Source organism: Gopherus flavomarginatus, chromosome 9 (genome assembly GCF_025201925.1).
Source record: "Gopherus flavomarginatus isolate rGopFla2 chromosome 9, rGopFla2.mat.asm, whole genome shotgun sequence".
Classification (NCBI taxonomy): domain Eukaryota; kingdom Metazoa; phylum Chordata; order Testudines; family Testudinidae; genus Gopherus; species Gopherus flavomarginatus.
In genome coordinates this window covers 90,792,495-90,814,498 of record NC_066625.1, presented here as the reverse complement: position 1 = coordinate 90,814,498, position 22,004 = coordinate 90,792,495, and the positions used below count along the sequence as shown (strand labels likewise).

Here is a 22,004-nt window from a genome sequence, read left to right as displayed (position 1 = left end):
GTAAACTGCCGAATTGCTAAAGCCAGCTCTGCATTTGGCCAATTGCGCTCCAACGTCTGGGAATGTCGAGGGATCAGCCTACCAATGAAGCTGAAGGTCTGCCGAGCAGTGGTGATTCCAACTCTGCTGTACGCCTGCGAGACGTGGACTGTTTATCGGAGTCATGCACGAAGGCTCAATCACTTCCACATTTCCTGTCTGCGAAAGCTTCTAAAAATCAGATGGCAGGACAAAGTGCCCGATACTGAAGTCCTTATCAGAGCCAGTCTGCCGTCAGTTCACACACTGCTGATGAGAGCCCAGACCAGATGGGCCGGACATGTTGTGAGAATGTCAGACGAGCGCATTCCTAAACAACTCTTCTACAGAGAACTCACCCAGGGAAAGTGCTCCCATGGAGGACAAAAGAAGTGGTTCAAGGACATGCTGAAGACCTCTCTGAAGTCCCTCGAGATCAACACTGCCACATGGGAAACCCTCGCACTGAACCGTGCAGCATGGCGCAGCCTCATTCACGCAGGCAGTAATACCTCTGAGGCGAGGCGTACTGCTGAGGCTGAAAGAAAGCGTGAGCTGCGCAAGTCCAGAGCTGCCCGTACATCATCGACAGTGCCATCACATGTCTGCCCGATGTGTGACAGGACGTTCCATGCCCGAATCGGACTGATCAGTCATCTTCGAATGCACAGAGTCCGGTCATCGAATGAATGAGTTATTGAGGTCTTCATCGACAACGATGGACGAACATCATCATCATCGTCATCATGGATGTGCAGCACCAGAAGGTGCCAGGGCCAACCCGATGGATACCGCTAAGGGAAAAATTTCCGTCGACTGTCCTTGGCACACGCCTGCAATGGAATGGACATATGCAAGCATGTGAAGAACTTGTCATGAACAGGTCCGTGATTGGTTGAGCCCATCTGGAAAAGGTCTGAACCAACTGGTTCTTCAGGGACCACTCATGCATCTGGGAGCGATCTGTGACCATGTTGTTTTCCCTTGCCAGATATATTGCTACAGGGTAAATGTTGTGGCGGATACACCAATCCCATTTCTTTATTGCCTCTGCATACAAAGAGGCAGAGGGAGCAACCTCTTGTTTGTTTATATAATACATTGCCAATTTATTGTCTGTTACTACCCGCACAATCTTCCCTTGCAAGTGAAGAAGGAACGATCTGTGGGCCAGGTGAATAGCTCTTAATTCCAGTACATGGCTGTGCAGTGTTCTTTCTTGAGAAGACCAATGTCCTTAAACCATTAAGTTGTTCAAGTGTGCTCCCTAATCCTTTGTTGTTATATCTGAAGTCACAGTCTAGCATGGACCTGGAGGAGTGAACTGCACACCTTTGCGCATGTTGGTCCTGTTTGACCACCAGTGTAGAGAGGCTGTAATTTTCTGGGACATGGTGAGAGACAACTGAAGACCATCCAAGTTTGGACCGTAGACAGGGATGTCCAGTGTTGCAAAGGTATCATTGTCAGAAGGGCAAATGAAGTCATGTAGATAGTGGCTGCTGCAAACTCCTTTGAGATCCAGGAAGAACTTTATCATCAGTGTGGGGCAACTTTGGATCTTCATAGGCATTGCTCCATTTTGAGAAATCTGTCTTCTGGCAGAAGGGCTCTCCCTGCTGTTGAGTCCAATATAGGACCTACAAAGAGGATCCTTTGAATAGGACAAAAGACCGATTTGGAAAGCTGAGGAAAAATCCTAGACCTGATAAGAAGTTGGTTATGGCTACAAACACTGTAGAAAGCTTTCTGTTCAAGTAAGATCTGGTCTTCAGTAGTCAAGAAATGTGTGCTTCCATCAGAAGACCAAGATCCATTGCAATACGACTGTTGATGATATGGAACTTCCTGTTAATCTGTGGAGTTCCCTTTTTATTCCTTCTGAGAACTCAGGCCTTTCCTACACACAAAATTTACACCAGTTTAGTGAAATCAGTGCAAACCCTGTGTGGACACTCTTATTTTGGTACAAGAGTGACTTGTTTCAATGTAGCTTAAATTTGTTCCTAATTGACTTAAGGGTAAACAAAAATAAAGCTGTTTTAAAACAAAATAAAAGTGCCTGCCTTGTCTTTGGCACCAGTTTAACTAATTGGTTTAAAATAACACCTTTACTTAAACTGGTGCAACTCTATATGCAAACAAGTTTGTAAAAATGGTAAACAGAGGACAAGATCCTCTTCCTAGCCCTTTGGTAGCCTCCCTGATCCTGGTGTCCAGTATCTCATACCTACTCAGCAGTAGTAGAAATGTCCATTTGCCAATTGTAAAATCCAGTGTCGCAAGGCCAGTGGTATAAGACTGTTTAAAATCCTAAGAATCCGTCGTCTTAATTCAATTTTAGATTTTCTGCCATGTTCAAGGTGCAGCAGCTAAGATTATGCTGGGTAACACTGATGGTTTGCCATTTGACAGTGCAGTTTCTTTTGTGGCTAAGATTTTCTTTTGAAGTTCAGTGTGGCTGCTGACTGACAGAACCTGAAGCAGATTGAGGGATTAGAGTTGCAAAATACAATTTTTAGTTAAGAAATTGCCTGGTTCCTCTATTTTTAAAATGATTTCTGACTTCATCAAGTTTTCCAGTAAATCAGTTAAAGATTACTTTACCATTTTAACTTTTTTCACTCATAGAAGGGTTGAGTGGTATTGCAAGTTGGTTGAAATATTTTTGAATGCTCAAATATTACTATATGAGTAATCTGTTATTTCTGTTCAGTGTGTTCCTAATGACCATTTTTAGTTAATAATCTGTACAGACTAGCTGTAGCTTCAGCTGTTCCTACAGTAAAGCCACTTTGAATCTTTCTGTATTATTTATTTAAACCCGTCTCTTATTTCTATAGGTTTATGTGAGGTTAAGGCCGTTCTTCAGAGAATTCCTGGAACGTATGTCTCAGATTTATGAGGTAATAATACTTGGATATCTCCCTGAAATTTCTTTTTATATTATATATGCTCATTTATATGATGCTAAATAATGCAATAATGATGCAACTTTTTCCTCCTCTAATTTATAGATCATTCTTTTTACTGCTTCTAAGAAGGTGTATGCAGACAAGTTACTGAACATACTAGACCCTAAAAAGCAACTGGTCAGGTAAACTTGATTAAAAACTCATGTAAATATCTAATGTTAGGCTAACCAATTTATTTTTCACAAAATTATAATTAAGAAATAAATCATTACACATTAACTTCTTTGTTGTAGTGTGCCGCACTGAATTGACCAAGCGTGTATGCATAAAAGGGGGAAATGAGAGGTGGAAAGGTACTTGAATTATTGTACAAGGGATACTAGAGACATAAACCCTAACCACTTTTGTACTCCATTCTGATACTTAAAAGCATATGTATCCCTTGATCCATCATAACATATTTGAGAGTTACTCATTACAAATGTAATTCTTCTAGAACCTGTTTCTCTGTTACATCATCAATATTTGACTGATTTTTAAGTGTATATCAAGAAAACAAATAGATTTTGACAGAAAATAATTCATTATTTGATGACTTTTTAAAATGAACTACTTTTAAAAGGACAATTCATAAAATTAATTTTAAATCTGTTATCTGCAGGATCAAAATATTTGCATCTTTCATTCAAGCATGAAATGATTTGTTGATGATTCTGGTAACAGTTATTTAGCCTTATTCATTTCCTTGTCTCTTTACCTGAACCCTGGGCTATGATGTAGGGGAGTGTCTTGCATTGCTCAAGAACAATTCCTCAAGATTTTGAAGGAAATGTTGGTGGAGGTATTTGCATAGTGATCCTCATCTGGAAGGATGATAGACTTTTTGGATGGGAAAGTTAAAGCAGAAAAAGGAAATCCTCAGGGATCCATTCAAAATGTGATATCTTTATTAAGGAGGATAAATAGTTCAGCCTTCTCTGGTTAGGAAATGCAAGATACTGTGCCCAAGAGCTCATTTGTAAACTTCTTGTTTGCATCATGTTAGCTCAGAAAACAGAGTGAAATCCCAGCCCCATTGAAGTATATGGAAAAGCTCCCATTGACTTCAGTGAGATCAGGATTTCTCCTGTTGTTTTTAAAGTATGGGACACCAATCATAATTTACTTCAAGGTTTTAAAGATATATTGTCAACTTATTTTAATCCAAATATTTTATACTTTCTAAAACTTCAGTATTCTAGTAGCATTTCACGTAATTGATATTTTTATGTAAATACTAAGCATTCTGGGGCAGGGACTGTCTTTCTATTACTTGTATGTATAGCACAGCAGAGCCCTTGTTGATGATTGGGACACTTACATGCTATATTTAGGCCTGGCAGAATTTGATGATTATTTTTAGGCATTTTTTGAGACAATAAATCAAATTTTTATTGATTTAAGTTTTCACGATTGCAGGCGATTATGGGAAAGTCAGATAATAGGGTTCTCATACAGTAATTTAATGATAAATATTAAGATTCAAAAAGTTAAAGCTTTGTAACTGTTAAAACACAAATTGTCAACATCCCATGTCAAAATATACAAAATAAATATCCTCAGATCAAACTCTAATAAGTTCTCAAGCAGCTTTTCCCTTACTTTACCTATCTACATTTTGATTATGATCAATGCACATTTTTGTTGTTGGTTTGTGTGTGTATGGTGAAATCAACATTTACAGATATTTACTGATAAAAATCTAATCCTGACAACCCTAGCCATATGCTAGCCTAGCTCTAGGAATTACGTTAGGGAAGTTGTACACAGTGTTGTACAGAAAGTCAGACTAAGTGATCACAATGGGCCATTCTGGCCATGAAATCTGTGAGTTTATATTTAAGGACTATAAATACAGAAGTACTTTTTATCTATTTATGGAGTCTAAAGTATTTGTTTCAGTTAAATAGATCTTCAGTATTGGTGTGTGGAATCTGGACATATTTCGTGTACCTTTAAAAAAGTTGTTTATTCACAGATTCACCACTATTATATTCATCTTGCCAGTGTCTTCCTTAACATGCAGTAATAATACTCTTTTAGATTCTTTTTAGGAAACCTAAACAAATGTTTTTAGATGCATTTTGTCTCATTTAGTCAGCATTATAAATTTGTTTTTGATGAAAGTCTTTAAATATACTCAAATATGAATAATATAAAAAGGAATGATAAGTACTGAAGGAATCTATCCCGTTACTGTGTGGGAGGTTACATGGCTATCTCATTCTTAATAGGAGTAACTTATGTAATACTTCACAAGTCTCTCTGAAAAAGGCTTTTATAGCTCTAATTTGTATGACTCAGAATGCAATTTTAAACTTATTGGGACAGGATAGATATAATGAAATGGTGTGGTGCATCTGAAAAATAGTCTAAGAATTTGAACTGGATGCACATTTGTGATTTATGTGCCCGGAAAGCTAACATCAAGGCTTGATTAGTTTTGACTTTAGCCTAAAGGTAAACTTGTCAGGCACTCCACACATGTGACTCAGAATCTACATATCAAATTGTTTGTCACTGAGCCACCAGCTTATTTATAATAACAGTGGGAGCTCCACCCCTGTGTGAAATTAAACATTTCAGATACAGCTCTTTTTTTTTAATTTCCTTTAATCAGATTTCCTAAATTGTTGAACAGCCTTAGAGAGATTGTCATAAGAAAATGTAAAGCTTAGAAAGATGCATTTAGATTGTAATACGATTTTAATGTAACCTATATTTGAAAGTCAGTTTATTCTATAGTTAAGGTCATGAAGCTTCAGTTGTATTTTTAATACTACTTTACACAACCTGAATCCTTGTACACTATCCAAACATTTCTAGTTATTATACGGCCTCTCTCTGTTGAATTAAATAAGAGGAGGATAATTGAGGGAAAAAAAGCAGTCGATGGAATGTTTTGGCCTTGAGGCTTTTTTTAAGCTATTGTAACTGAAATAGGTTAATTGCCAACACAGGTAATATTCCACAGAAAGCAGTCCTTCTAATATTTTCTATTCTGGCAGGTACAGGGATAGGGAGGCTCTGTTCTCTACTGGTTAGAGCAAAGACTGGAAGCCAGGGTTCCATTAAGGGGCTAACCCCTGACATACTATGTGACCTTGGGAAGTCACTTGAGGTCCTTGTATGCCTCTGTCAACTCATCTGGAAAACTGGTTAAAAAGCAGGACCTCACTGACAGCCAGATACTGTATCTTAACTGTCGTGGGTAAATGAATTACAAAAAAAAGTACATAATTGTATTAATCCATCTCTTTGGTTTTAAACATTATATTTTTAGAGGAACAGACAAGTTCCATGTTAAGGCATGGCAATACTTGAAGATAAGGTCTACCTATTTGCTAACAATTTTGATGATGAAAGAATAGCCCAAAAGAGAGAGAGAGTTTTTAAAAGGGCAGCTTCTTAAGAAGAGCTAAGCACATCAGAAAAGAAAAAATAAGATTTTTACTTCCATAACACTTGGCAGCATTTAATTTTCTTTTTCTCTATGCAACATATTTTCTAAGTTACTAAATTAATTAATTTTCCTTTAACCCATAGGCATCGACTTTTCCGTGAGCATTGTGTTTGTGTACAAGGAAATTATATAAAGGATTTAAATATCCTTGGTAGAGATCTTTCAAAAACGATCATAATTGACAATTCACCACAAGCCTTTGCCTATCAGGTAAGCATTTTTGTGATAGTCACACTTTGTAGAATTTGTAAAAACCTTCTCTGAAAATGAAAACATAAACTTTTAATTTAACTAGGTAAATTAAGAAAATGCTAAAGAAAAAAAAAAGCACCTAACTCATTTGTAATAAATTCACCTTAAAATATGTAGGGTTTTTTTTTAATAGGAACATTTTAGCATTTTAGGTGTTACTTGACCATTTCAAAAATAGTATAATTTAAAAAAGTAAAATAATGTAAGTGAAAAGAATTTCTGTGTGGCAGATGTTCTTCAGAATACTTCACCATACTCACATTTCCTTTGTATTTTGATTATTTTTAATGATAAGAAGGGCTTTAACACTTTTACTCAATCAATTACCTCTTCTGGAAATTCAGAAAAATTCAGTCTGTTAGGATTCTCTGACTTGGGCGGTGTTCACAAAATATATCCTTTCAGAACTAGTAGAAAAATTCTGAGCAAACAAATTGCTGGTTGGAAGTGTATACAACTATCATACTTCTGTATACTAGAGGTGTTCAATATACATTCCATGATCCAGATTTAGTTCAAAAATATGTTCTCTATATAATCCAGTCTCCATAATTGTATAGACATGAGGGAAGTGGAGAGATTACTCTCCAGAGTCCCTCTACATTAGAGTATAGAACTGGTGTTGAAAACAATAGTCTGCCTACTAGTGATACATTTTCGTTATCTATAAATTCAGCACTAGTTCAGGGAAATCCACTGCTCACAGCTGATGTCAGTCAGCACAATTCAATTTCACATTGTAAAGTGGGCTTCTGAACCAAGATCCTAATCCAGAACCCACTGAAGTCAGTTGAAGGAAAGGACTTTTTCTGATGTCGGTTAGTACAGTACTGTTCCTGATTTTGCTCCTGAGACTTTTGCTTGATTTGGCGGGTAACGAAGATCATGTTGGTTGTCCAACGGGATGATCTAAAACCGCACTGAGAGATTCCAGCAATATTTTCTCAGCAAGGGGAAATAATCGATTTAAGAGGATACGGGCAAGGATTTTCCCTGCTGTAGATAGCAAAGCAGTGCCTCTATAGTTTCCACACTTTCACTTATCTCCTTTCTTAAGATTGTAACAATGTTAGCATTTCTCAAGTCTTCCGGAATCTTCTTATACCAGATATGAAGAAAAAGTTTGTGGAGCTTCCTTACCAGTTCTTCACCTCCAAACTTGTAGCTTTCAGCTGGTATGCCATCAGGCACTGCTGCCTTGTTGTTCTTAGTTTGCATAATGTCTTGTGTTACTTCTTCGGGGGGTGCACGGGGGTGTCTGCAAGAGATTCTTTTTTATGTTGAGGTATAGATTTGATAGTAGCATCAGGGACAGTTGAGTCACAGTTCAGGAGTAACTCAAAATGCTCCTTCCATCTGGCTTTGATGGCTTTGTTATCATTACAATACGTTGACCCGTCTTGGGCTTGGAGTGGTGTGGGTCCATGGGAGCATGGACCGTAAATGGCCCTTCTGAAAAAAAAGTCTTCATGTCATATTTATCAGCATAAAGCTCAATCTCCTTGGCCTTTTCTCGACACCACTTATTTCTGATGTCACGGATTTTCCTTTGGGCTTCAGCCTTGAGTTGCTTGTATGACATTGTCTTCTGCTGGTGTGATATCGTTTTGCCACATGCCATGAGCTTTTCTCTTTCGGTCGAGCAGGCCCTGAAGCTATAGGGCTGTAAGATTAGGTTCTACCACCTTATGTGCAGGTTTCACTCATTCATGTCATGGAGCCAGCATAGAGAAGGATGATCTGTGATCAAGGAGAAGGGGCTGCCCAGCAGGTAATATCTGAGGGAATTCACAGCCCACTTAATCGCTAATGCCTCCTTTTCAGTAAATGAGTGGGACTTTTCTTGATGGAATAGCTTCTTGCTCAGATATAGGATCAGGTGTTTTCCCCCCATCAAGTTCTGCAAGAGCGCGGTGCCAAAGTCAACATCTGAGGTGCCTGCATGTAGTATGAATGCCTGGGAAAAGTTGGGGCTGATGGGTTTCAGCTGCGGAGCCCTGCAGCCCCACTGAAAGGGCTTGCAGACCTCCAGTTGAGAACCGCTGCCATGGCATACTGATGATGAGGGCTGATAATTTTATTCATAAACATCTTGAAAACATCTGTTGTGGCTCCATGGACTTCTGAAATGCCTAATGGGGTTAAGAAAGAAGTTTTCTGTTGTGAAGATGGAAATAAAGAGATCTGTCAGTAATCCTTCATCAGTTTATTAGTCCCTGGTCCCAGCCACTCTAATAAATTGTCTACCCATATTATCAGATAGGCATCAAATTTTGAGATGGAGTTCCCTTTCCTGAAATTGATGCAAAACCGAACTGTCCAGTTTGGGAACCACAACTATGGGGTTCCTCCATTCACTTTTTGACCCCCTGGTTATCCCTACCTGCATCATGACTTCTCAGACTGTATCCTACAGCCTCCATGGTAAGGACTTGGGGTTCTCCCTGACACATTAGCCTGAGATGGGCTCTAGGTAGTGTTGTATTAACTGTGTTCTCCCTGGGCAGAAGTAAAATACAGTAGCAAAGTCATTGGTTAATTGGAAGAGTTACCTCCTCTTTACAGGTTTCAGAGTAGCAGCCGTGTTAGTCTGTATCTGCAAAAAGAACAGGAGTATTTGTGGCACCTTAGAGACTAACAAATTTATTTGAGCGTAAGCTTTCGTGGGCTACAGCCCACTTCATTGATGCATGTGTGCTGTAGCCCACGAAAGCTTATGCTCAAATAAATTTGTTAGTCTCTAAAGTGCCACAAGTACTCCTTTCCTCTTTACAGCGGTAAGTCCCTAACCTGCAAGAGTTGGTGTCGGGTTTTGGCCACTGGGTGTTTGGAGTCCTAGTTCAGGCTCCATAGGGAAGGGAGTTATCAGCAGGTTTTCCTTGCATCTTCTAAGGTTTAAGAAGATTCACATGGTAAATTTTGGTTTTCTTCCTTCTGCCCATTATTTTTATCTCATCGTCCACTGGCCCTGCCTGTTTAATAACTTCATATGGACCCTGCCACTGGACATTAACTGACTTGGCCAAAGGAAGCAGTAAAAGGACCTGGTCACCCGGGTAAAAGACCCATAGTCATGCCCCTTCATTATAATTTTGCACCTGCACTTATTCGACCTTCTTAAATTTCCTCTGGTGAACACCCCTCATCTCTGAGTCATTCCCTTAGTTGTATGATCTACTGAATCATACTTAAAGCACCTACGTCTTGTTCCTCCCAGCCGTCTCAGAGCAAGTCCAAAATTCCCTGCAGCTGGTGGCCATAAAATAACTTGAAGGAAGAGAACCCCATAAAGGCCTGCAGGACCTCCTTTATGGTAAAAAGGAACGGTTGGACTAGCCAGTCCTAGTGCTTGGGGTCATAACTAATAAAGCGTTTCAACGTTTCCTTTGGAGTTTTATTAAATTGCTCACGTAGGCTGTCTAGCTGTGGGTGGTACACAGAGGTTTTCAGGGACTTGAGCTTCAGAAAGGCTGAAGTTAGTCCCTTTATCTGTTAATATTTCTTGGGGAAATCCCATGCATGGGGGAGGGATAGCTCAGTGGTTTGAGCATTGGCCTGCTAAACCAAGGGTTCTGAGTTCAATCCTTGAGGGGGCCACTTAAAGATCTAGGGCAAAAATCAGTACTTGGTCCTGCTAGTGAAGGCAGGGGGCTGGACTCAATGACCTTTCAGGGTCCCTTCCAGTTCTATGAGATAGGTATATCTCCATATATTATTATTATTAGCTTTGAGAGCTCTGGGGTTATAGCCTAGTTTTCACTGGGCAAAGGGGAAAACAACCTCTGGGTACCTGTTTGCTTAGTCAACGGTTACTAATATGTACTGGTGTTTGGATGCAGTTATTTCCAGGGGCCTCTCTGCCTTTTGCGTGGTAATATCCTTATAAATTGTACGTTGAGATTCAACATGGGCAGTGGGTTTCCTCAGAAATACCCAAATGGTTCAAAATGGTGGAATTAAAAATGTATTTACTCTGTATGTCAGTTTTGAAGGAATTTTATGTTCTAAACTACCAGAATACAAATTTTGTCAGTTTTATGTCTCATTAATTTCAACAAGTAGCTGTTAAACTCAACTTCAGCTGCATATGTAAACCGGGGTCAGCATTGGTTTTACAGAAGTCTGCAGTATCTGCCTATATTTGAACACTTTCTGAACATTTCTATGTACTTCAGTCCAACAGAGGTTTTAGTGCTAAAAATGTCAGTGATACTAGAGTATCACTAGTGTTCCTTTGTAACAGTTTTGTGCAAAGGAAGGAAATTTTTTACAAGTGGATTTTAAAACAACTTCTAGAGCAGAAAATATGTATTGATAAGTTCTGTTGGCACAAAATATGTTTTACATAAAATGCACTATATCATCAGTGGTCTTTTCCAGAGATATTCAGCATAAAAATTAACATACCTGTGATTTTACTTTAGCTTTCAAATGGAATTCCTATAGAGAGCTGGTTCATGGATAAAAATGACAATGAACTCCTAAAATTAATTCCTTTTCTGGAGAAACTTGTAGAGCTGGTGAGTAATATATTCATCTTTTTTCATATACACTCTAGGTAGTTTCAAAATTTACTAAGTGGTTTAGGAGCCTACATCACTTGGAAACTTCTGAAAATGTTACTTAGGAACTTTCCAAAACTCTGTCTTGTCTGGGCAATAATCCAAAATATGTATAGAGAGTACTTATTATTTTATTAGTAAAAAGCAGAATGTGTTGGGTTGAGTATCTGGCTAGAAGATTAGTACCAGCTCTGACACTACCCATTGGACCTTCAGTTAAGTGACTTGCCTTCCTGCACATCTGTTTCCTCATTTGTGAAACTTAGATACTACTTATCTCACTGGGTTTTTGTGAATGTTAATTAGTTAATGTTGTAAAGCTCTTTGAAAATACAAATCACTGTAAATGGTGTTATATTATTATGTATACTAACATAATTTAAAAACATAACTCTTAAAATCTGAAGTATAGATACATTTATTATTTCAAAAACTGTAATTTTATTTTTTTCTACAGAATGAAGATGTCCGACCTCACATCAGAGACAGATTTCGCTTGCATGACTTGCTACCCCCAGATTAAACACCAAGCCTTTTATCAAATTACTGAAGGGGGAGAAAATGCAGGACCCTTTTGGACTAAAACAAAAACATTGCCATTACTGTTGAAATTTTGCATTTTTGTACCCCGTCTTGCTTTTCTTATCTTTGGTGCCCAACAGTAATCAAGGGTTACAGAAAGAGACTTTCTATATCTCAGATTGAATACATACAGTACAATACAGTAGGTAGGCGAGAACAGAAAAGTCTTTAGAACTAGTGCAACTCCAATGAAATTTTTTTATGTACAGGACATCTGCAGTTTATAAAGAATTCTGTTTCTGCCACCAGCAGTTTGACCTGTAGAAACACAGGATTTTATGATATAACAGAGATTGAAAATGGACTCTTATTTTCTCTCTGTTTGGTGCTCTAAGTGGGTTTGTAGCCACTTTTCTGTTACTTTAAGATTCTCATTTCAACAGGAATGGCCAGTAAAAGTTGTTTTATTTTTCCTGTTAAGGTTTATAACCTTTTTACATTTTTGACCTGTATTAGCTTAGAATTTCATTATGCATTCCTTTTAGTTGAGGCGCTTCATAGTTTTTCTGGAAATAGCCAAATTTTACTAGTTTTTTATTATACAATTGAATGGCCGTTTTCCTGCTTTGTCTGCCTGCATACTGTATATTTGTTTAAAAATATTCTCTAGTTTTAGTCCATGTAAGTTTCATTTAGAAATACCTGCATTTATATTTTGTTTCTGTAATATTCTACTGTAGTTGAAATCTTTTCAAAAATCAAGAGACTGGCTAGATAAGAATATAAGAATTACTAATATTCAGAATATTTAAACCATTGTGATGGCATGTACTCTGGACAGACAATATCTTGCAGTGGCACGCTCAATTGATGGACAAGGAATACCTCAGATTATACTGTGCATACAAATCTTTAAGGAGAATTATTTGGTCACCTGTTGGGTTTGATGCAAATCAATTACTGCTGCCTTCAGATTCCTCCAAGAATGAAGTATTCTGCACAGTGGCTCAGTATTTTAAGATGTTTTGCATGGGCTGGTGGTACCTCCTGTTATGCTGTTTGTTACAATCAGTTTTAAACTTTGTGTAACAATGAAGGTACCTAATAGTAACTATGCATAATCCTGTGATACAGTACACTCCCATGCCACCAGTGCAGTTAATATGCTATCATAGTGGTTTTCTATGCTATATGGAAATAGTCTTCAAGCCTTGGTTCTTTAATGCAGCTATCACAAGAGGTTGATATTTTTATAATGGTGTGTAATCTCCTTTTCAGGAGGCTTTTTATGGAAGGTATAATTTGTAAAAGTTAGGATGCTTTGCCTCTCGACTGCATTAACATGCCACAGGCTTGGACTGTTTTTGTGTAAAGGATGTCACAGAACGGCACTTTTTCTAAAGAGAAGTTTGATATTTTGTATGCTTGTTAAGAAAGTACAGTATTGGAAATTAAAGGTGGACAGCTGATAATTGAGAAGTATGTCAATTAATTTTTTATGTATATTACCTGTTTACTTGTACAATTTTATTGTACAAATTACATGCAGCTTCATTTTCAAATGAGTCCTTAAAATAAGGAAAATCTTTTTAGGAAAACATTTAATTTTGTATTTTTGATTTTAAAAGGCATGAGTTATGTCAACTTTTTCCAGTGTATTAATGAAGATTTTAACTTTTCATCAGGTTGAGTGTTTTCTTACTATATTATCTGTTGTGTATGTAGCTAGCACATTGTGTCAATGAACTGTTAAAAAAATTAGCATGTAGAGCAAGCCTGTTTTGTGGAAAATCCTTATTCATTAAAAAAGAAAAAGTCATCATGGCAGATTTTCTGCAAAAAAAAGTGAAAAAGCATTTGCAATTCAGAATACTGATTTTTTTTTTTTTTTTTGTATTTAAAGAAAGGTATTTTGCTTGCAGGAAAGAAATACTACAGATTCATTTTAATGAGAATCTTTTAAATGTATTTATCTTTAGGGCATCTGGGCATCTTTACGCTGTTTGTCTTATGTCTTTATTGAAATAAAATGTACATAACATTACCTTTATATATATGATTTTGCGCAGACGTGTGAACCCCAGAACTTCCCCACCCCTCCTGTTTTTATGCTAATATAATGGATACAGTTACAGATTTGAGAATGGTCACTTTGTGTTTGAGTGGCTGCAAGATTCTCCCACAATTTTTAAATTATTATTTTTTAATCTCCCTCTCAAATGCAAATCTAAGAATTTTTTAAGTTAATTTAACAATGAACTCCTCTTCAGAGTGGAACTTCTTCAAATTACCATAAAGAATATGTTATATCGTATTAGGATTTTTTTTATTCATTGCTAAATAAATCTAGCATAATGGAACTACCTTGAATAAGTTAATCATGGACATGCTCTGTGACTCAATAAAATGGTACACGGTTACCACTGATTAGAATCATTTTCCTAAGCATTTGCGTTCTAATTTACACCATTTTGAGTAAAACTATTACAAAATTGGTATTTTTGGTTAAGGCAAAGTACACATTTCATTTTATACATGTATCTGTGTCATGATTTTAGATCACTGAGGAAAATTAGAATGTGAGATATTGCAGTCTGGTTTCTAGGAAATGTGGGGAAAATTGGTGATTTGGTACTATCTGGATTCACAGCGAAACTAATTTATATAGACAGCTCCATAATACATATTAAATACTTGAATGTTAACATGCTGCAAATCTGATTTTTACAATTATAACCGTCCTTTGCTGAGAGAATGGCTTTTTTAAAAAATTAAGCTTCTAAAAATGTCAAACACTTCTGATCTACATAATCTTTCCATCTACTTCACTTAGGTGTAATCAGATTTTTTTTTCCTGATTTTCATTTTATTGGATTCTATGACGGGGTGGAATGACAAGGCTTAAGTACTGCTCTGATCTTAGAATATCATATACAGCTAATTACAACCCAAAATTATCGCTGATAACGGGGGTGGTCGGGTGTACAAAGTATTCAGGCTTGGGCCCTTTTTGCGTTACTTCACTATTATGCAATTAATCTTGTAACTGTGTCACTTACTCTCATTTTCTTATTTTTAGAGAATTTATCAGACACATACCATAACATCCTCTTTCTACTGTAAATTCTTGGTGATTTTGTTTGCTCTCTTTCACTACAGCCTGCGGTTTGTATGGTCCTTTTATGTGTTTTGCACATGTTCTAGTCTAGCTTTGATCATTTTTACTTCTGACAGCAGAACTATGTTCGGATGAAAGATTATTACAGTTTCTTAGGATTTTGCAATGTGCAATACATGTGGAGGCTCTATTTTTTTTTAATGTACTGTTTATATAGAAGGGTAACTGCCTCCATTTTACGGTTTTGTTTGTTAGTTGACATTCAATTGTTTCACCTTCCATCTACATAGGAAAATATCTTTCATTATTTCTCAGAAACTTTTAAAAGTCTGAATTCTTTGAGGCCTGATCAAATATTGATCAAAGGCATCCTTCTGTTGGCAGGTCTTTGTCAACCAAGTGTAAATTAAAGACACTGTGTCAGCTTCCCTAAGACTCTGATTCAAGCATTTAAAACACTTAATTAAAGTTAATTACGTGTTTAAGTGCTTTATTGAATCACACTTTCATCCACAGAGCTTGTTTTGGACATTTGACAAACATTGTACAAGAAAGTAAACAGTCACGTGTGCATCCATTTTCCTTTGCTTTCTCTTCTGGTCCTAGCTTCCTTGGAGTATTCAAATTGCTAATCACGTTACTTTATTCTTCTTTGTCTAAACATCTAGCTCCATTCTGTTATCATATTACAATTGATTCTAAGTATTACAAGTCATTTGGCAATTTAACTTCAAATTGCTAAGTCATCATCTGATAATCCTTTATGAGAATTGACAGGAATATGCTCTTTCTTTATTTCTAACATTGAAACCGACAGAAAATAATTCATTTCACTTTCCCATCACTTTGTGGGTTCTGGAGGGCAAATGGGAGTAGTATAAACTTATTGTTGTTACTTAAGTCAGCAGCTATGAGCCAGAATTAATGAGCCATTGTCATTTAAGCATAATTTTTCTAACCCCTTAAGTGGCCCCAATCTGGGGCAGCACACAATCTATTTTGCACCACTCCATTGGTGCAGATCACTCTTAAATCCAGTGGATCCAATCAATAGAGGGTCTCCCTTTCATAGGATTCTTGAGTTGCAGAGCCATAGTAAGTCCCTGTGATCTGTGACTAAGGTACTATCCTTCCCCTGTGATTGGGGACAACTAGCACAGAATGGAATTGGGAGAATGGAATAGGTGACTTTGCACCCTCTTCCATCCCACAGCAGCGCCAAGTACTCCTTGATGGCAGCTGTGTGGCTGGACTGATAAACCCTATTAGAGAAGCCTTTGTTAAACTAATAAACTTCAAAATTATTGAAATATAAAATACTAGATGGAGATAAAAGATGCTTAACAGGATAACACTACCCATAGCATGTATGTAGACATTAAACCTGCTACCAATTAAAAAACAAAAAGTGACCAAGTCTGTCTACTTGTTTTCCTGTACAAATTCAGACTGACAAGTTGTGTTTCTACATTCTCAGCAGGTACAGAGAGAAAGCAATCACGATGTTTTTTTATTCCATTGATAGTAAGACTTTGAAAGCTGCAGCATTTTTCTAGTGTGGAAATTATGTATATATATGTGGCAGGGGGAGCATGCCATCCAACTAGTCTACAGTCATACTGGTTATATAAAAGCAATTAAACAACTTAAAGACTGACACAGAGGTAGATTAATGCAAGAGCTTTGGATCTAGGCCCTGCTCAAAAAGGATTCAGATGGAGCAATGAGGTAGGGCAGTGGTTCTCAGCCAGGGGTACACATACCCCTGGGGGTACACAGAGGTCTTCCAGGGGATACATCAATTCATCTAGATATTTGCCTCATTTTACAACAGGCTACATAAAAGCCACTAGTGAAGTCACTACAAACTAAAATTTCATACAGACAATGATTTGTTTATACTGCTCTATATACTATACACTTAAATGTAAATACAGTATTTATATTCCCAATTGATCAATTTTATAATTCTATGGCAAAAATGAGAAAAGAAGCAATTTTTCAGTTAGTGCTGTGACGCTTTTGTATTTTATATCTGATTTTGTAAGCAAGTAGCTTTTAAGTGAGGTGAAACTTGGGGGTACACAGGACTAATCAGCCTCCTGAAAGGGGTACAGTAGTTTGGAAAGGTCGAGAGCCACAGAGGTAGGGTGCCAGACCACCATGCACAGCTGACTGATGTTGGCCAGCTGCCTTCTGAGGTAGGCTAAACTTCCTCTTTTGGGAGAAAGACAACTATTTGTCTAGGGGAGGAAGAGGTGCCTCAAAGTTGTTTTTTTCTTTTTTTAACGGGGGAAGTGATTCTAATGGATTAGCATCCCTTTACCATTAATCTGTCCGTGACTATACAAGTCTGTATAGGATCATAAGTGTGAATGGTGCTTTCCAGGCTAGAAGAAAGATGAGGACTTACAATCTACATAAATATGTAAGGAAAGGTATTTCTTCTGAAAGAAGGAATAATAAGCACACTGAAGTCATTCACCTGAGGTTAGGTTTCAACATTACAGACTGTCTGGGAGAAACTAAAGGGATGCACTCAAGGACTGCTTAGGCTAACAGTGTCACTCCAGATTTACACCATTGTTCCTAATACTGAATATTTAAAAAAAAGAACTTTAAATGAACCAGTGTGTATCTGATAGGAAATAACATATGTGTATCATTTTGTATACTATAAATTAAATATCATTATGCTGTTCATATTTTTCAGCACAGGCTGCAATCTTTTTTCCTTGTGGGGGAGCAAGCAAGGACAGATTGATGAAGGTGAAGATTTATTGACTTGGTCCACTGTTGAGGCACATTGATTTTTAGCTTGTTAATCTTGACGGTAACACGTGAAACAATTTGTTTTGTTTTGGTTGATCCTTGTGTCAATTCTGGTGCTGAGGAGTGCTGAATCCTGAGTAAGTATTTTTATAGAGAGAACTGCTCTACCAATTTGTGCTGCTTCTGACAATACTGCTAGTACTAAGCATCACAAGATTTGCATTAAATATTTTTTTTAGCTACTATATTGGGATTGTTAGCCTATATTAATTCTTTCAGCTGGCATTTATCAGCAAATACCCTTCCCCCTGCCTACACTCCCTGCAGAAACAGTTTTCTTCAGAATATGAATTTTATGTAACTTTCAGACTGTAAAATCGGAGGATTTTTTTTTGTCAGTAATGGAAATCAAACAAGGAAAAACAGATACATGTACTTTATCTGATAAAATTGTTATAGCTGGTTCATTTTGGTTAGTCTTGATTTGATTCTGATGTTATATATTGTACACGGTCCAATGCATATCTTTTGTAAAACTATCATAGGTCAGAATTATTCACATAAAGCTCTTTCTTATCTTCTAAGCAGGAACCTTTAGATAGGTAAAGCATTTATATTAAATGAGAGCATGTGGTCTAGGAGATAGGAGGGAACTGAAGTCAGAAACTCATAATTCTGCCACTGATGCAGCAAGTGATGTTGGGCAAATTATTTTGTCTGTCTATACCGTAGTTTGCCCATCTGTAAAAGGGGAATAATACTTGGACATTTTAAAGCAATTTGAGGTCGTGGGGTGAAATGTGCTATAGAAGTGCATAGTATTTTTATAATTAACAATGCTGCCTTCTCCCCCGAATATTTCATGGTGCTCTCATAAAGATGACTCCTACCATGGAGCTTATGAAAATGTATTTGAACTTGATGGTGTTAACATTTAGTTATGTCTTTGTTTCTATTACTTCTGCTCCTATGCCAGGTAAATGGGCAACAGAAGAGGAAACCATGTATTTTGAGGTCTTTATTTTCTCCAGCTGATTCAAATAGATCTTCAGAGCATCTTCCAGTTGTTAAAAGCCAGACTAATAATTCATCTTCAAATTTGTCTTCAAAGGAAGAAGAAATTTCACATTATTTTAATTTTCCAAGACCTTTTTTAGTCTCTCACTTCAAGTGATGCCACAGAGAAAGAGGTAGCGAAAGATCACGTCCATCATCTTTACAGGTAGTCAAAAAGACAGTATCTTTTTAAAAATCATAGCAAGGAAAATTAATTCAAACATGATGTTTTCCAAAAGTGCTCACATCTATATTTAAATAGATTCAACCACTTCGTATAACTGCAGAAAATATTTAAATGGTAATAATGTATTCAGTGCTCTAAAAGATGTAGTTTCACAGTCCTTGCTCTGAGGAGTGTACACTTGACAAGACAGATACAGGTAAAAAGATACATTCATGTAGGAAAATGAAAGTTTATACAACTAGGAACAGACAATGTTGGTCACCCTGATAGGTGGTAGGATTGTGTTTTGTAAATGTGACTTACATTCTTTGTTCTTAGATTGTGATTCTGAAAAGGATGTGGGGTCACAGTGAATAAATAGAGGTTTCTTACCCCGTGCAGTAACTGAAGTTCTGTGAGATGTGTTCCTCTATAGGTGCTCCATTCTTGATTGAAGATTTTCATTAGCAATGTCTGTTCGGTCCATGCACATGCCATTGGTATTCTCATGCCCTGCACATCTCATGTCAGATTGCACAGGCAAACCACTCCCTCAGTTCCTTCTGCACCACTGAGTCTCAGAAGAAACTCCAAAGCAGAGGGGAAGGAGGGTGGTAGTTGAAGAACTACAGTTACTGCACAGGGTGAGTAACCTCTCTTTCATCTTTGAGTAGGGTCCCTATGGGTGATCCATTCTTGGTGACTCCCAAGACGTGCATCCGACGAAGTGGGTATTCACCCACAAAAGCTCATGCTCCAAAACGTCTGTTAGTCTATAAGGTGCCACAGGATTCTTTGCTGCTTTCACAGATCCAGACTAACACGGCTACCCCTCTGATACTTGAGGGCCATCAGATGAACCTTGAGGGAATTATGGGACATCCTGATTTCTTAAGATATAGCAGGTGCTTGAGGATGAGCGGAAGCGGGGCAGATTTGGGAGCAGCATTGTGGAGTTCACATCAGTGGCCAAATCTTGTCTAGTTTTGAAGGTAAGTAGTTCTGGTGGAAACTTTTCTACTATTTAATAGTATGTGTTATATCTCACAGAGCAGGATGACTCTAGCCCCATGAACCATCAAGGAACGACCCTTCAGGCAAAGAATGCCCAAGTTGGGATGCATCAGAGGACCAGAGTCCTGGGAAAGGAAATTAGCAGTTGGGAGATTTATCAGATCGAGAGCAAGATGAAACAGGTAAGGGAACCATGGTTGCTTTGACCATGTCAGGGCTATCAGAATGGCTCTGGCCTTGTCCTGTTTGATCTTATTGCCTTGAGGATGAGAGGCATTGGAGGGAAGGTATAAACAGTCCCTTCGTCCATGGCAGGAGCAAGGCCTCCGCCAGAGAATTGTGATCCAACCCACCCCCCTGGACAAAATAGGTGGCATTTTTTCTTTGTAGTTTGTGGCAAAAAGGTCTACTTGTGGAAACTCCTAAGCCCAAAAGATTCCAGCCAGAACCTGGGATCCAACTCCCATTTGTAGTCTTGGAAGAAGCACTTGCTGAGCATGTCAGCTGTGACATTCTGTACGCTGGGCAGCTATGTTGCTAAGATTATGTGATACTTTATGAACCAACTCCACTCATTTTATTGCCTTTGCACAGAGGGAAGGTGATCTTGCCTCTTGATATAAAACATGCAAGCTATGTTGTCTGTCATGACTTTGATGGATCTGTGTCTGATGAGAGGAAGGAAATGAAGAGAGGAATTTCTGACAGCTCTGATCTCCAGACAGTTGATATGGAGGGTGATCTCAGGATGACCATCTGCCCTGGATTGTTAGCCAAGATGCACCGCTCTCTCCCGCCCCAATCCAAACAGGGATGTATCCGTGGTTATGGTTACTCTCGGCACCAGTTAGAGGAAGGGGACCCTTGTCCCTACACTGTGATGAATCTTCCACCAATCTAGGGAATATTTTACCTGCTGGGGGACCAATACCTCCTTGCCTAGATTCTGTCTGTTTGGCGAGTAAACTGTTCTGAGCCACCCCTGGAAAAAGCAGAGGTGTAACCTCACATGCTGTGTCATGAAGGTGCAAACCGCCATGTGATCCAGAAGTTGAAGATCTGGGGACTGTCCTGAGTCATTTTGACAAGGCTTGATAAAGTCCAGAATCTCTCCAAGGGAAGAAATGCCATGGATTTTTAGGGAATACAAGGGCACCCCTATGAATTGTATTATCCTGAACGGTATTTAGTGTTGATTTTTCCATGTTCAGCTGAAGGCGCAGGTCCAAAAAGAGAGCAAACACTTTCCTTGGGGCAGAAAACACTTCTTGGTAGGATCAACCCCGAGTAGCCAATAGTTGAAGTATGGGAATACCATGATAGCCTGATGACGTAGATAAGCAGCCACTACTGACAAAACCTTTGAGAACATTCTCGGAGCCAAGGAGAGACTGAAGGTGAACACACAATACTGAAAACCCGAATCACCAAAAAAGAAAATCAACCTTCTGCTGGTGGCATCTGACTAATATGATGAAAGTGAACATGCGTCAGTCCACTCTGCTTTGGATCGTTATCGAGCAGAACCTGTCATCAGCATGTATTCTGGAATGGTGGTTGAAGTATGAAGGGACATATGAATCTTTAGTGTATCTGGCACATAAATATCTCGCGATGCTGGCTACAACAGTGCCATGAGAACGCCTATTCTCACTTTCAGGTGACATTGTAAACAAGATGTGGGCAGCATTATCTCCTGCAAACTTGTTTGAACGATAGGCTGAAGTAGGACTGAGTGGAATTGTAGGTTCTAAAGTTTTACATTGTTTTATTTTTGAATGCAGTTCTTTTTTTTACATAATTCTACATTTGTAAGTTCAACTTTCATTATAAAGAGATTGCACTACAGTACTTGTATTAATTGAATTGAAAAATACTATTTCTTTTGTTTTTTACAGTGCAAATATTTGTAATAACAAATAAATATGAAGTGAGCACTGTACGCTTTGTATTCTATGTTGTAACGAATCAATATATTTGAAAATTTAGAAAACATCCAAAAATATTTAAATAAATGGTATTCTATTATTTTTAACAGTGCGATTAATCGCGATTGATTTTTTTAATCGCTTGACTGCTCGAGTCTGCAGTGACTGATGCCCAGCCG

The 22,004-nt window shown here is 37.9% G+C and overlaps 1 protein-coding gene across 5 annotated transcripts in view; it reads left to right on the top strand.

Moving 5' to 3' along the window:
- CTDSPL2 (CTD small phosphatase like 2) overlaps positions 1-13,815 on the top strand; it is a 72,173-nt gene extending 58,358 nt beyond the window's left edge. For all 5 annotated transcript variants that reach the window (XM_050967347.1, XM_050967350.1, XM_050967351.1 and 2 more), the window contains 5 exons: positions 2,862-2,924; positions 3,036-3,115; positions 6,519-6,645; positions 11,112-11,207; positions 11,707-13,815. In XM_050967347.1, coding sequence (XP_050823304.1) covers positions 2,862-2,924; positions 3,036-3,115; positions 6,519-6,645; positions 11,112-11,207; positions 11,707-11,772 — 432 coding nt within the window. In that variant the 3' untranslated portion in view covers positions 11,773-13,815. The remainder of the gene's footprint in view (positions 1-2,861; positions 2,925-3,035; positions 3,116-6,518; positions 6,646-11,111; positions 11,208-11,706) is intronic.
- Positions 13,816-22,004: the final 8,189 nt, after the last annotated feature.